Source organism: Cenococcum geophilum, assembly GCF_001692895.1.
Source record: "Cenococcum geophilum 1.58 unplaced genomic scaffold K441scaffold_45, whole genome shotgun sequence".
NCBI classification, from domain to species: Eukaryota; Fungi; Ascomycota; class Dothideomycetes; order Gloniales; family Gloniaceae; genus Cenococcum; species Cenococcum geophilum.
In genome coordinates, this window is record NW_027137603.1 from 249,051 (window position 1) to 265,478 (window position 16,428).

General features: G+C 36.6%; 3 protein-coding genes across 3 annotated transcripts; all 3 read right to left on the reverse strand.

The window, feature by feature from the left end:
• Positions 1–718: 718 nt before the first annotated feature.
• Positions 719–2,224, reverse strand: K441DRAFT_680106 (uncharacterized protein; the record flags this gene model as incomplete). Its single annotated transcript, XM_067651340.1, has 3 exons — positions 719–909; positions 976–1,297; positions 1,760–2,224. The coding sequence occupies 3 exons, from the start codon at positions 2,222–2,224 to the stop codon at positions 719–721; spliced, it is 978 nt and encodes a 325-aa protein (XP_067500208.1).
• A 10,762-nt stretch (positions 2,225–12,986) lies between these two features.
• K441DRAFT_578326 (uncharacterized protein) lies at positions 12,987–13,169 on the reverse strand (the record flags this gene model as incomplete). The annotated part of the gene is made up of 1 exon (XM_067644285.1): positions 12,987–13,169. A coding segment is annotated over one exon (183 nt), but the record flags the coding sequence as incomplete, so codon positions are not given.
• Positions 13,170–13,334: 165 nt separating this feature from the next.
• On the reverse strand, positions 13,335–14,624 carry K441DRAFT_452811 (uncharacterized protein; the record flags this gene model as incomplete). Its single annotated transcript, XM_067641709.1, has 2 exons — positions 13,335–13,489; positions 14,423–14,624. Coding segments are annotated over 2 exons (357 nt in total), but the record flags the coding sequence as incomplete, so codon positions are not given.
• Positions 14,625–16,428: the final 1,804 nt, after the last annotated feature.

The window sequence follows — 16,428 nt, forward strand, 5'->3', positions numbered from 1 at the left end:
GGGAGTTGAAGGAGCGATCTAGGTGCCTGTGACCTTGGCCGCCGCAGCGGGTGGAGTTGTTATACCCCTAGGAGATATTTTAGATGTTGGTGCTGGTATATCTCGGGAACGACGAATAGATGAAACGAAAGGCTTTATTGCGCCGGGAGAGCAAATATTTGCCGTGCAGTATAGGAAGGTAGAGTTAAGAAGGTTTTCAAGCCGAGACATTGATAATGCCTATCTTGAGTCTGGAAACCGTTGGAAAATCTACGCAGAAGGGAGAGGAGGGAAAGAAACCGCTGGGATTATTGTTGACGCAGAGGTCCATAAATACTTATAGAAGAGGGACCTTGAACAAGGGTACTGCGAAAGTCTTATATTTAAGGGTAAAGTATTCCTCTATCTTTAGGCGTGCACCGGAGCTTAGTACCATTTGCTATATATAGTTTTATAACTTGACTATCCCTCTCTCTAGTAGCACGTGGCATCCCAATGTAGTGCGTGCGATAAAATGCGTGATTTTAGGAGGTGAATTTGCCTCGGATATAAAGACGCACGGCCTATATCCGGATACAATGCGGAGAGAAGAATAGTTTAATCTGTTAGGCCACCAAAATGATCAAAAAGGTCAAAATTCTAAGTATGTATTTTGAGCACACTATGAAGTAGCATCTTGTATGGATTGAGGTCGCAAAGAAAAAGGTAGATGCTTAACGGCGTAAGGAATACAATAACCTTAAGTATTACGCGCAATGTCTCTATCTTTGCTATAGGCAAACTGGTATATAAGCCTCTCTAAACTAGAAATATCCCCTCTTATCTCAGGACAGGGCAGCAGCGGCTTGGCTAAATGCTGAAGGTCAACCTCCGAGCTTGATATTAGAAATATTAACCTCTCCTCCACATGCTCTCTTTTAGAGATTGGTTCTGGCCAGAAAATTTCTAGTCCTTTAAGTCTAATACCGAACTGACTTTTTCCAAGCGTATACTTACGGCTAGGGCCTAGCTCAATCCCCTTTGGCGAAGATGTTAATACTAAGGTGACTTTTCTAGCAACATTAACGTCGAACACGGACACAAACACTGTGCTGGTGTCATTGCTACGAAGCGATATATAAACCCGCTCTTTCTCTGTTACAGAGGCTTGCCTATTCTCCGGAAGTGGAAGTGGATTGCGTTGGCCATCGCGAACAACACCGAATTTAATATCCACCTTATGATTAAGTTTTTTATCGCCAGTTCCTGACTCAAGTTTGAGGAGGTGCTGCGCTTGAGCAAGCCTCTTAGTATAAATGATAGCCTTTTTAACAGCTGCCTGTAAGGTCCCAATAGTGAACTAATACAAGGCAAGGTGTACTTCTCGAGCGTTAAGTATGAAAATTTCCCCTCCTTCTTGCCGAAACTCAACTAGCCGTTCAATATCTTCCTTAGGTTTGTAGCATTTAAGAAACTTAAAAGCAGCTAGCCGTGTTTAAAGAGCCTGGAAGCCATCTAGATATGAAGCGGCGAATTGATAGAGGGTCTCGGCCTGTAAGAAAGCGAGTGCTCCGTTGTAGGGTATGCGGCTAGGCGTTGTTCCAAATTCTAACTTGGCTTTGGCTTTAAATCCGTTAATATTAGTGACCTTTGCTATTGCTATAATTTTTTCCTTCTCTACCCGCTCTGACCCGAAGAGCATGATAGCATAAACATTCCCTTCCCGCACCCCTATGACTCTCCCCCCTTAAATTATTACTTTACTATCTTCCATTTTAATTACAAACGCCCCGTTTCTTACTGTTTTGATAGAAAAGAGTATGCGCTTATCAGGCCCTTCCACTCGGGGATGCTGTTGAGGGAACTCGATATTTACGCTTTCACTAACCCTAAGTAGGACGGTTCGCCACGAAACTTTTTGGCTATATGTTTTCTTAATCGCAGAAGCAAGCGATTCCGTCAGCGCACCTATGGGTTGACCCTTAAGGTTCTCGTACTCCCATGCGGTCTCTGTGGTAGCCGCGGCGGCTATGCGTATAGCGTAAGGATTGCCCTTAATGAAAATCTCTCTATTAAGCTGTCCCTCCATCCGGAGCTTGTCCGCATAGTTTAGCAGGATGTTGTGGTGCTGGAGGTTTAGCAAGCTCTTTGGTCGGGCTTTGTCTTTATGACGTAGGTCGCGGCATATGCGGGAAGCGTAACAGCAGTCCAAAATGACGGTGACGTTCCGTGTCTTCTTAGTGATGTCTTGTAATATATGTGACATCTTAACGTCTAATATGCCTTAAAAGTCATTCTTAGTTATCTTATTATAGTCTACCGGAACTATGAACTGAGAGCGCTATGGCTTTTCGGACTATTTCTGCCCATTATTCTTATTCGGTTTCGACTCCACTACGGCGCCGTGTCCAGAGTAGTAAATTACGACCGTGTTATTGGCAGAAGTATTGGAGATGAGTTGCTGCTATGCCTTGAGAATCCCGGCCCGAGTAGCATTTTTATCACAACACTTCTCTATCTGAAATGTATACTTTCCAAGAACGGCCGCTATTGTTTTAATATTATTCTTTAGGCTAAGGAGTCCGCTATAGGGGCTGGCAATAAGTAGGGCGCGATTTTTTAAAGACATTATTCCTCTAGGTGTAAGGAAGTGTTTAGAGTTAGATAGGAATTAAAGGCTAATACTTAGAAGCTTTGCATTAAGTCACCTCTAGAATATTTAAAGAAATATTAGCGTATTCGATTAATAGACCTTATGGATTATTATAAGGCTAAGTCAATAGTAAGGTTCCGTTAGGTAGCAATAGCCTTATCTAGCTAATGCGTAACAAGCGAATAGTAAACACTAAGATAAAGTTTTACTAAGCGAGGCGTAAGCTTCTTTCCGCCAGCTGTCTAGAATACGAACTTCGCTAGGCTAGGCTCCATAGCTGCATACGGCAAGGCATTTCAGCTAGGCTATAGTAGTTAGGCTATAGCAGCCAGTTAGCCCCATTTATACGGCTATACCCTAAGCAGAAAAGCCCTACTACCTTGGCGCTATCCCACCTATTAGCGTTCTTTTATTTATAATGGAAGGGTAAAGGTATAAATAGCTAACTGTTAGGCATCTAGCCCTAGGGCTTTCTTTTTTATAAGAGCTTAACTATAAGGCTATCGCTTCTTAGTAGTTTATGTATCTAACCATAGATATATATCCTCTGCCCCTTACGCACCCTACTATACTTAACAGCAGCCGGTATAGCGTAGGATTCGCCTTAATAAGCATTTTTACCTTACCCATTACTTCTATATATTAAGTTCTGTCTTGCGAAGTTTGAATATATTAATTAATATACTTGCTATTAATAACTAATTAATATATAAAGAGCCACCTTTTAGGAAAGCTATAGATCTATCTACTAGCCTAGATAATGCCGCTATACTTTTTAGTCTTATAGAAGTAAGCTATACCCAATTTCTATAATTAGGTAGTATAGAGTACCTAAAAGAGTCTATCTAAAGAGCGAAACAAGCTATAGGCGTAATAGCTAAAGATGACTAGAAACTAAAAGAGAGAGTTGATCTTTTACAGCGCTTATTTATAACTCAGTTTCGCTAAACGTAAAGCACTAAGGACCTAGACGAAGCTATTTAGGCTACAGAATAGGCAGTTGCGATTTCATCTAGGGATATGTCTGATTTAGTAGCTAAGTTATATATCCTAAGCGAGTTACTTAAAGCTCGTTTTAAACGGACCTTAAAAAAAGATAATATAGTAAAAGCGATCTCTAAGTTAGAGCTAGCTCTTAGTATTACACCTAAAGATTATCCTAACTAGGTAGATATGCTAAACAACCTTAAAAAAATGCTATCCCGCCGATATAAGCAGACGGGAAACTTAGATAACTTAGGAGCGGCTATCTTAAGAGTAGAGGAGGCGGTATCTACTACTCCCGAAGACTACCCTAACTAGGTAATATATCTAAACAACCTTAGGAATAAGCTTAGAATCCAATATAAGCGGATAGGAAACATAGATAACTTAAAAAAAACTATCTTAAGAGGAGAGGTAGCGGTATCTACTATTTTTAAAGACTATCCTAACTGGGTACTTACGCTAAACAACCTTGTAAATATGCTTAAAAGCCGATATAAATAGATAGGAAACATAGATGACTTAAAAGCGGCTATCTTAAGAGTAAAGGAGGCGGTATCTGCTACTTCTAAAGGCCATCTTTACCAGGTAAGGTATCTAGACAACCTTAGGAATATACTTAAAAGCTAATATAAACGGATAGGAAATATAGATAACTTAGAAGCGGCTATTTTAAGAGCAGAAGAGGCGGTATTTACTACTCTTAAAGACCATCCTAACCGGGTAATATATTTAAATAACCTTAGGGATAAGCTAATCTGCCGATATAAGCGGACGGGAAATATAGATAACTTAAAAGTAGCTATCTTAAAAGTAAAGGTAGCGGCGTTTACTACTTCTAAAAACCGTCCTAACCGGGTAGGTAGGCTAAAAAACCTTAGAAGTAAGCTATTAAGTTAATATAAGCGGATAGGGGATATAGATAACTTAAAAGCGGCTATTTTAAAAATAGAAAAGGCGGTATCTGCTGCTCCTAAAGACTATTCTAACCGGGCAGTTCGGCTAAACAGCCTTAGGGGCATACTATTACGCTAATATAAATAGACGGGAAGCATAGATAACTTAGAAGCGGCTATCTTAAGAGTAAAAAAGGCGGTATTTACTACTCCCAAAAACTATCCTAACTAGGTAGGTTAGCTAGCCGGTCTTAAAGGTATACTATTACGCTAATATAAGCGGACGGGAAATATAAATAACTTAAAAGCGGCTATCTTAAGAGTAAAGGTAGCGGTATCTGCTACTCCTAAAGACTATCCTAACTAGGTAGGTTAGCTAATTAACCTTAGGATTATACTTAAAAGCTAATATAAGCGGACGGAAAATATAAATGACTTAAAAGCGGCTATTTTAGGAGTAAAGGAGGCGGTATCTACTACTCCCAAAGGCTATCTTTACCGGGCAATATATTTAAATAACCTTAGGGGTAAGCTATTAAGCTAATATAAGCGGACGGGAAATATAGATAACTTAAAAGCGGCTATTTTAAGAGTAAAGAAGGCGGTGTCTACTACTCCTAAAGGCTATCTTTACTAGGTATTACCTCTAAACAACCTTAGGATTAAGCTATTCTACTAATATAAGTGGACGGGAAATATAGATAACTTAAAAGCGGCTATTTTAAGAGTAGAGATAGCGGTATCTGTTACTCCTAAAGACCATCCTAACTAGGCATATTGGCTAAAAGGCCTTAGAAATATACTTAGAAGCTAATATAAGTAGATAGAAAACTTAGATAATATAGACACTGCTTTAGACTGCTTTCTAACCTTATTTAAATATTTAACTTCGCCTCCTATTAATTAAGTTAGAGCTACATATAGCGTTATACAAATGCTCTAAGACCGCGATAAATGGGAAGGCGCCACCTTAGTCGCCCAACGTGCCGTCTAACTTCTCCCCTTCGTATACAGCCGCTATCTTAGTCGTAAGGATTAACAGCATGCTATTCTATAAACCTTAGGTCTTACTACTAACTCCTACTAAAGTCGCCATCATCTTTAGATTTTAGAAGACGCATTATACTAATAAGTCTATTAGAGAGTATTGGAAAATATAAAGATAAGTATATAACAACTTACGTTAAGTAAGCGCAATAATATTAGCTATTAGATATTGGGAAATAGTTTAGGGGGCGGGGATAAGCGAAATAATACGGGGTAGTACAACTAGGCTACCCCAAGTTTTCTTCTCTTAGCGTTTAAGGCCACTAATAGCGTCGCTAGTACGCTATAGACTTAAAGGCCTCTATAGTTTACCTACGCTAGCAGGGAGGGTAGCTAACCTACTCCAGCTATAGGGTTATTAAGGGTCTACTTCCTAGGGAACTATGGTTAGTGTTATTTTAAGTATAGCGTTATAGCGGTGATACACTACCTCCGCTGCTTGGCGTTTAGCTTGGCGTGGTTGCTAAGTTAACTAAACTATGCCGAAACCCCTACCAGTCCTTAAAATGACCACTATTTAACTTTAGGATACAGCCCATCTTATGCCATGATATACGGCTATATTTACATCGCAGCCTCCTTTAAAAGAATCTCAGCATATTACACTGCCTTTAAGCTTTATAGGCGCGCCTTTGACGCCTCCGCAAACTGATAAAAAAGCCTTTACCTAAGCTCCCTAAGTTATCGCACTTCTTAAAGATATAGCAATCAAAATCCGTAGACATCCTTTTAGCTTATATAAGGGGAATACAATAAGATAGAGCGTCGGCTTAGGCAAGACAAGTCGCTATTTGGGTTTGTTAAGAATAAAATATAGTACGTAGCCTCTAGCGGGGAAGAGGCACTAGCTAATAATACCAGTCGGATAGATATAACTATAACGGCAGGAGAAATTAACTTACTATTCGTATGCCTACTTAGCTATACTAAAGTAGAGCGCTTTTAAGCTTCTATATAAATAAAGGCTTTATAGCGGTAGGTAAAAGAGCTAAATAAAGGGCGGTATCCGGAGCGTATATATTCATTATCTTACTACTAAATTAGCAGTTTATGCCCTTAGAGGCATATTCTAGGCACCATCCTCTTAGCGAAGGCATCTATAGGAAAATATCCTCTTGGGATGCCCCCACTAAGCCTATAGTAGAATGGCCTACTTAGCGCCCCTGCTTTATTTTATTTACAAAATACTATTACTTTCACTGCGTTTTGGATATTGACTTATAGGTAGCATTACTAGATATTAATATCTAAGATATAAAAGGATCTATATTTACCGGTTAGTGATACCTGCAAGGCTACTACTTAATATCTTAAAGCTTACCGCAGGCACCTTAAAATGGAATAGTTTAAATATCTAAGTGTATTTTCTTACTACATACAGCTGTTTTTATACATCTTTGCTACTAACATATCTGCACTAATATATATAAATCTAGCCTTATTTAAGTAGAGATAAGTATTAATAGTTTATATACCTACCAAAGTCCACTTTCCTTAGCTCTGTTCTATACTAACAGCTTTAAGAAATATCACTCTATAAAAAGCTATAAAACTATAAATTCCTATAAAAGAAGAGCCAGTATTCTGCCTTAAATTTATAAAATTATTCCTTACTATCCACAGAAAGCAGCTAACTCGTCTCTAAAGGTATACTATATATATTTAGGAAATACTCTTATACAGTTACGGTTACTTTTACTCTAATAAGTGCACGCGTAAGTGTAATACGGCTAGACAAAATGGCGTATAGTGTGCGGAAAACAATCTAAATAATGTCTGGAATATAAGGACATTATAGGGTATATATAGCTGTGATTTAGAGTATAGGACGCCGGAATTGATGTAATAAGCCTTTTAAAGTCAGAAGTGCCCAATGTAGCACTCTTTATTTATAGTTATAAATATAGCCAAGTTAAATAAAACCTTAGTCTCTTTCCAAATTCCTCTAGCCTTAGACAGAAAAACTTAAAAATATTATTTCTTAACTCCATCTCTTAAATTACTGTGTATCTACGATTAACGCTTTATTATATTATTCTAGCTAATATCTCCTACCTCTAATAGACATTTCCCCTTCTTAGGCTTTAAACGGTTCTTCCTTAACTTAGTATTATTAGCCAAATGTCCATTAGAGAAGCCTTTAATTAAGAGTACTTATAGCGGCTTTAAATTCTTACCAGATATCCTAGGAGGTACTAGCGTTTACTATTTGTATATAAATAGGGTGATCTCTAGGTCTATATCCGCGCCAGTTTTCAATATATCTAAAAGGAACCTCTAGCTTTAGTTAGTATTTATAGATTGCTTTTAGTTAGTTATTAATACGCCCTAAGAGTTTCGTATCTTTAAGAGTGTGTGCTGTAAGTATGCCACTACGGAGGCGTAATTATAGAAGTTGGAGATATATGTCCTCGCTAGGCTTAAAGTAATTAAGTAGTATCGTAATATTTATAAGACTATACGTTATAGCAAAATGGTGAGGCTTGTTCCCTTTTTTATTAAGTATAGCGGTTAGATTAGAAATGAGGCCGTTAAGCGCTATATTGAGATCGGGGCCGATATAAATAAGAGTAACTAGAGTAAGCGTGAAGATAAGACGAGAATGCCCATCGAGAAGACATTCTAGATTTATTCGGACTTAAGATACTATAAAAGCAATTAGGTAGAGTGAAGAGTTATTAATAGAATTTCCTGTCGCTTAAATGATTAGCATTGCTGCTTAACTTGGGGCCGAGCGCTAGAGAGGAAACGATGATGTTAAGGAGGTTTGGGGGATTAAGTAGACCTTGAAAATTAAGTACCTAATTTTAGGCGTTAAATAAAAGACTTTTTTGGGTCAGTCGGGTGCTCCCTTAGTCATTGCTTGTTGTGAGGAGTAAGGTGTATATTTTATTATTTGGCCCCATACGCGGCGTAGCGCAGTATAGGCACCTAGCTTAGTGTTACCTTAGGCGTACAAAGCCTTACACTTTACTATATCTCTAATCTTTTATTCTTTTACTACCATTTATACTATTTATAGTTCCTCTATAGTAATTATACTAGAAAATAAAGGTAGGAATAGATAATTGAGATTAGTTTTTTTAGAATTAAGAGCTTCCTAAAAGCCCTAAACCTAAATATAATGCCTATTAAATTTGTCTTTATATAAAGTTTATGAATATATATAGTGAGAGCTATATTAAGCTTTTTAGTTGTAATAATCTATATATATAATTAATACACATCCCTATATACTGCAAAAATCTACACTAATATTTACCTATCTAGTTCTAGGTATTCTATTAAACCTAGCGAGTTAAATAGCTCCTCCTTTATAAGGGATCTATCCGTATCCTTAAGCATATATTTTCTCTCTAGAATTGGTCCCAAGAGGAGATTAAGAAAGTGAGTTATCTATTAGCTATATTTACAGAGAAAACCACTATATTCTTTATCTAAAATATTAATAAGCAATTTAAAATTATCTACTAGAAGTCTTTTAATACTATAGGAAGTTAGCCTAGTGTAGATTCTGCTAGCAGGAAGGAAGCTTACTCGCAGTTATAAATACTAAAATCACTATTAATTAGGATTAAAGCAAGGATACCAGTGCCAAATTAAGCTGCTAGTATGTGCTAGTTGCGTCCCTAACTAAGTCTATTTTTTAAGGTGGTTAGTTATTTATTATACTTAACTATATATCTTATAAGTTTAGGATACGCCTAAGATAGTATATTATCTAAAGCGCGGGAAGCAGCCTAGCCGCAGTGACCTAGTTCTAATATTTGCTCTTTATTTTACTAACGTCTAGTTTACCGGACTAATTAAAGCTAGTAATTCTATTTTAGCCGCGTATAAGCTTCTACTAATCTAATTAGGTAGAATCGCTTTATAATAAAAGCTGTAGTAAGTAAGACATCTAATTAATCTAGAGACTCTATGTTTGCGGATACTATATTACTAAAAAAAAGAATAACTATGCTTATACTCTCCTAAATAGTAAGATAGGAATTCTATAGCTATATAAAAGCGTCCTAGCTAGCAACTGTAAAGAATAAGTAAGTAAAGAGCTAGAGCCTATCAGAATTGTCTAATAAGCTATAGTTAGCAAAGGTTTAATATATCTCTATTAACGGAAATTTGTAGTTATAGATAGGTAGAATCTCCTTTAGAGTTTATTTCTATAGCCTCTTAACCTTATAGGAGTGTTAATTATTAACTTTTTGTTTACTCCAAAGCCGCTTTAATATTGTCCTTCCAGACCTAATAATTGCTGTATTTAGTGTTTTGGTAAGCTTAGCTTACTATAGTTACTTTTTATTTGTAGGCGATTATACTCCTTCTCTTTAGTATATTTTGCTTTACGGTTTAAAATTATATCTAACTTCTTCTATTATATTATCCCGTCTATAAATATTATCTAACTCTACTTTATCCTACCCCTCTTTACGCGCCTATATTTAGTCGTCCCGCCTTATATATTAGAGATTATAGTTAATTAATTATTGAGGCTCTTTACAGTATTGCTTATCTACCTAAGATAGCGACTGTTCTTTCTCTTCTTTTTAGTTATCCGTATAATTATAGGGTTAACTACTAGGACTTTGCTACAATGTCTCCGTACTTTAGATTAATAAGTTTATAGCTATAAAGGGGAACTAGTTTTCCATATAGAATAAAGGGTGTTAAAGAGAAGGCGCGGGAGACTTTTAGGGGGTTATATTAGCGCCTTAAGATAGCGTTAAATTACCGTTATAAGAGGAAAACTAATTAGCAGTGCTTACCTTAGTCTATTTAGCTAGCTTACCTATAGGTGAAAGGGATAAGCTAGAAGCTAAAAGGAGCTTACTAGGATTAATAAAATTACTATTATAATTCTATAAATCTTCTTTAAATAAGTCTCTGGCAGCAATATAGTATATAGCTATAGAATTAATAGCTGTGGAAAGTATAAGCGCCTAATTATAGATTAGTTAGGAATACTTTAAATTTATATCTAAGAGCCAGTTAAGCTTAAAGCAGACATTATATTAAAGGATTATAATTTCCTATAATAGCTATATTAGTTATAAAAATTAAACGCGAAGGGGGAAGTAAAGAAGGTATACATTTTCTATCTCGGCACTAATAGTATTAATCGGTATGCCTTAAGTCGGTTTATTATAAGTAAGGGGATTATAGTTTAAAGGCGGACACTGCGCTTACGTATATAAGTAAAAGGTGGTAGAATAAAGTCACCTATAGAGATATAGGTCTTAGCTTATTAACTACTTAAATATTTTAAGTAATAAAAGGCAGACCTAGCCTTATAGGGTAACAGCTCTATTAATAACTACTATTAATAACAATCGCTCTAAGCCATATATTTAAAATCCTAGATAAACCCACCTCCTATAATTATAGCGGCCAACTCTATAGCGGCCACCTTTCTTTAGCTAAGGAAAGAGGCTTTAGTTAAATAGATAACACCCTATATAATAATTGCGCTAAAGCTTTAACCGCTAATATCTAGGAAACGCCACCTTAATAAGGGTATAGTAGGTACAAGTCAGCTATCCTCCCTACTAGTTCCCGCGAGCGTAAGAACCTTAAGATAATACTACTTATATAGTACGTAGTAGGTACCTAGTGCAATTATATAGATCTATATCTACTACGCTATAATATAAACTAAATGCCTAAACGTACTACAAGGCTAAGGTAAGGGCCAGAAGCTTAAATAAGGCTATGCTTGCGCTATAAACGCCTAGGTGTCGCGGCCCAACTAGCTCCGCTTATAACCCTTAGTAGAGAAAATAAGTCCTTACTATACACCTTACTATAAGCACCTAAATACCAAAGTAGATATATAGAACCCAAAACAACGCGCTTTTCTATCTTATTATATAACCTTTACGACCTAACAGTACTACGTTTCTCTCTAGCGTTATATTATTCCTATCTCCATTAAGCGCTATTATACTATTTCCGTCATTTACACCTATATCCTTATCCTTACCGTTTACCCCCACAACCTCTTTTTTAAAGGTTAGTTAAATCTTTATCTGCCCTAACGTCGCAGATACACTACTATTAAGTTTTATTATTTCCTACGCACTATCCTCTCTAACTAGCCTACACTAATTATCCTTATGCATTGTCTTAACTATACTATCGCCCACTTTTATAGCTTTAGGGATAATGTTATAGCTAGCTGTCCTAGCCGCGCTGGTTCCGTCTATTGCCTAGCTCCATTTAATATCTATATCTTAAAGCGCTCTGACGGCTCTGTATAATCCCCAATATATTACTTTGTCGGTTATACCTTTATCCTAAATAGTCTTATATAGGAGCCTCGCCATACTAATATAATGGCTATTAAATACCTCCTAAAGCGTACCGATAATATGGCGAAAGCCTATAAGCTAACAGGCACTAATAAGATAAATTACCTTATTAGTGAATCTCTTAGCGTTATTTACCCTGGTCGAGCAAGCGGAAAAATAGCTAAAGAATAGTAAGTTTTCTTAAAAGCTATAATTATAAAGATCCGCTACTGTCAATAAATTGGTTTTTTAGTCTCTTAAGAGTAAATAGCTCTATAAAGGCTTTAAAGGGTCTAAGCGTCTATAGCCGGCAAAGTAGAAAATTTTACATATATATAGCTGTGATAGAACATCCTTCTTAAGCTATAGTGGCCTAACTAGCTTTAACTATAGCGACGGGTAGAGTTCCTTTAGTATATCCTCCTTATTACTAATAAAAGGAAGGACTAGATTTATTAATAGACCTAGTGTTTCTTATATAGCGACTAGTAAAGCATCCTTAGACACTAAACGTATAGGCTTTAGTACGCTATATTAGCGGCTATATATTAGTGCCTTAACTAATAATATATGGGATAATATAACTCTATTAAGTACTATTATAATAAACCCTTTAACATAACGGCCCGCCGTATGAATTGGTAAGTAGCTAAGTAGTTTAGTGAGGATCTACTATATATACGGCCAATTGTTATCGGCTGGTATTTGCTAAAAACCTAGTGCCTCCAATATTGGGTATATAGCGATATTCTATAGCTATTTTAGTGTTTCTAATGTTATGCAAGTCGACCGTATATATTATGCCTTTAGTTTAACTTCTTCTAGACTTAGTTTAGGCAATTTTAATACCCTAATCTAATACTGCTTAATAAGGAATGCGTTATAATAATAGGGACTTATATTAATTACTATAACAGGACCTAAATTAGTAGCAGCTATTAATTCCTTTACGGCTAGTAAAAGGAGAAAGTTCTAAAATCTAGGCTAAGCACAAATCTATATAATAACTATATTAAACTTTGCACATACTTTGTGGCGTTAATTTACCTATAATGTTAATAAAGGTATAGTATTACTAGGTGCTAGAAGAGCTATCCTATTAGTAGGCGAGTTAAGTTAATCTTAAAGGGATATAAATTCCTTTGCCAATTTAGGGTGCTACTACTTAATATCGGAAATATCTATACGCATCTCTAATAGAAGACTGGTAATAACGCCGCGACTAAGTTCTAGGAGTTTTAAGGCATAATAGGGTTCCTTTTCTACGTTTAGAGCAGTTACCGCAGCTGTAGACGCTAAGCCCGTAAACCCCCCTAGTATCTTCTGCTTATTAGCATTTTTTAATAATTATAGACTTAAGGCTAAGAGAAGCTTTACGGCGCCTTATAGAATATTGCTTAATTCTTCCTAGTTTAACTAGGAGGTAAGGAGCCTAGCTATATATTAAGCTAGGGTAATACAAATAGAAGGTAGAGTGGTTTAATAATTCCAGCCTTCCTTAAAAGAGAGAAGGGATTGTTTAAGATCGTTTATAGCCCTAGTCCGCTCAAATCGCCTACTAAGCCTATTTCCTAGGTTATCTAATATAGCAGCATAATTAGGGTAGTTAAGAGGCGTAGCGGCCACGGCCTTATTAGCAACGTTAACCGCGCGGTTTAGATTATCTATAGCCCTAGTCTACTTAAATCGCCTACCAAGCTTGTTTCCCAGGTTATTTAACTAGCTAGCTTAATTAGGGTAGTTAAGAGGCGTAGTAGCTACGGCCTTATTAGTAACGTTAACCGTATAATTTAAATTGTCTATAGCCCTAATCCGCCTAGATCGCGTACTAAGCTAGTTTTCTAGGTTATTTAATATAGCAGCATAATTAGGGTGGTTAAGAGGCGTAGCGGCTATAGCCTTATTAGCAATATTAACTATATAGTTAAGATTATCTATAGCCCTAGTCCGCTTAAATTACTAGCTAAGTAAGTTTCCTAGGTTATTTAACTAGCTAGCTTAATTAGGGTAGTTAAGAGGTATAGCGGCTACAGCCTTATTAGCAATGTTAACTACGCGGTTAAGATTATTTATAGCCCTAGTCCGCTTAAATTATATACTAAGCCAGCTTCCTAGGTTGTTTAACCTACTAGCTTAATTAGGGTAGTTAAAAGGCATGGCGGCTATAGCCTTATTAGCAATGTCGACTATATAGTTAAGATCGCCTATAGCCCTAGTCCGCTTAAATCGCCTACTAAGCCTATTTCCTAAGTTATTTAACTAGCTAGCTTACTTAGGGTAGTTAAGAGGCGTAGTAGCCACGGCCTTATTAGTAACATTAACCGTATAGTTAAGATCGCCCATAGCCCTAGTCTGCTTAAATCGCGTACTAAGTAAGTTTTTTAGGTTATTTAACCGGCTAGCTTAATTAGAGTAGTTAAGAGGCGTGGCGGCCATAGCCTTATTAGCAATATCGACCGTATAGTTTAAATTGTCTATAGCCCTAGTCCACTTAAATTACGTACTAAGCTAGCTTCCTAGGCTGTTTAACTAGCTAGCTTAATTAGGGTAGTTAAGAGGTGTGGCGGCTACGGCCTTATTAGCAACGTTAACCGTACAGTTTAAATTATCTATAGCCCTAATCTGCCCAAATCGCCTACTAAGCCTATTTCCTAGGTTATTTAATATAGTAGTATAATTAGGGTAGTTAAGAGGCGTAGTGGCCACGGCCTTGTTAGTAATGTTAACCGCATAGTTTAGATTGTCTATGGCCCTAGTCCGCCCAAATCGCCTACTAAGTAAGTCCCTAAGGTTATTTAACTAGCTAGCTTAATTAGGGTGGTTAAGAGGCGTAGTGGCTACGGCCTTATTAGCAACGTTAACTACGTAGTTTAGATTATTTATAGCCCTAGTCCGCCTAAATCGCCTACTAAGCCTATTTCCTAAGTTATTTAACTGGCCAGCTTAATTAGGGTAGTTAAGAGGCGTGGCGGCTACGGCTTTGTTAGTAACGTCGACCGTATAGTTAAGATCGCCTATAGCCCCAGTCCGCCTAAATTACCTACTAAGTAAGTCCCTAAGGTTATTTAACTAGCTAGCTTAATTAGGGTGGTTAAAAGGCGTAGCGGCTACGGCCTTATTAGCAATGTTAACTATATAGTTAAGATTATCTACGTTCCCTATCCTTTTATATCGCAAGCTAAGTATAGCCCCTAAGCTACTTAATATACTACCCTTATAGTGATATCCTATTAGCGCTATACTTAGTAACGCCTCTATAATGCGAATAGCTTCTTTTAAGTATTTTACTGCGCCTGTCTCCTAGTAGCTTCTTACTAGTTATACGGCTTAATTTCTTTAAATACTAATTTTATTAATTTTAAATACTTGGATTATTCTAATAGATAGTATTAGTATACTAATAGCTTAACTTCCCTTTAACTTACTAACCACTAAAGATATAGAGGTATACTTGTTTATCTTATAAGTAAGCTCCGCCTTTATTATTGCAAGTGGCCTAAAAGAGGGTAAAGGTTTGGATAAAACTATAACTTACCTTTCTTCTAAAAGGTTTAGCTTCTTTAGATCTTCTAACTCCTACTCTTACTTGCATATTCTAGCCGATATAGTGTTAAAGATTTTCAAGTGTTGCGCCTAGTCCTAGTAGCTATCGGGCGTTACTACTAGCCATTCTTCTGCTCGCTTAATGGCTTATCTAAGATATTTAATTGAGCTTATCCTTATAGAGATGAAGAAACAAACGTAAATAAATAATTCGATCTGTATATCGCTTGCGGGATCTTCTTAAAACTCTACAAAGGTGCGTAAGTCTTTATTACTTATCTCCTTAAGTAAACTAGCCATCTTAGCCTTAACGTGAAATAACTCTATCTTTAGCGGATATTTATATAAACAAAAAGAGGTAGAGTAGGGAGAACGTATATGAAGCTTCTATAAGAGTAAGGTTGATATTATCTAATCTACCGCGATTAGAAACTCCTATAATAACGATATAGGCTAATATAAAAACAAAGTTCAGCCTTATCTAAAAGGCAGTCCTAATAGCCGTTTACCGTAGAATATCGCTCTATGGGCCTATCCAAAAAGATAGATAATTAAAAAATCTAAGGTATATGTTTAATAGGCTATTCCTAGCTCTCTTTTACAGCTATATTATCGATTTTAGCTAAGTTTTAGCATATCCATCCTAGGTTGCCTTAGAAACTTATAGCTATTAGCTATTGGCCTTTAAGCTAAATAGTAAGGCTTAGAGCTCTAGTTTAGTCCTAGTCTATTGACAAGCAGCTTAGAAGCGGTCGGCAAGTATTATAATACCATAATAGGGTGGTTATTTCTTAATTTGGAAATCACGGAGGCAGCTAGTGCCGTTTAAATCTTCAATACAGCCCATTGGCTTCTGCCTTCCTATCCTTATGATGATAAGCTTAGCTTACCCTACTATAAAAGCCACAAAGCGACCCAGTTCCGTCTATTCTATAAACATAGATTAGTCAGCTCTATATCTACCCCACACAGTTATAAATATCGTGCTATATTAGCTATAGTAAACACTCTTCCTTATACGCGGATAACTGTATATATATTGCACAGCTTTTACCATTTT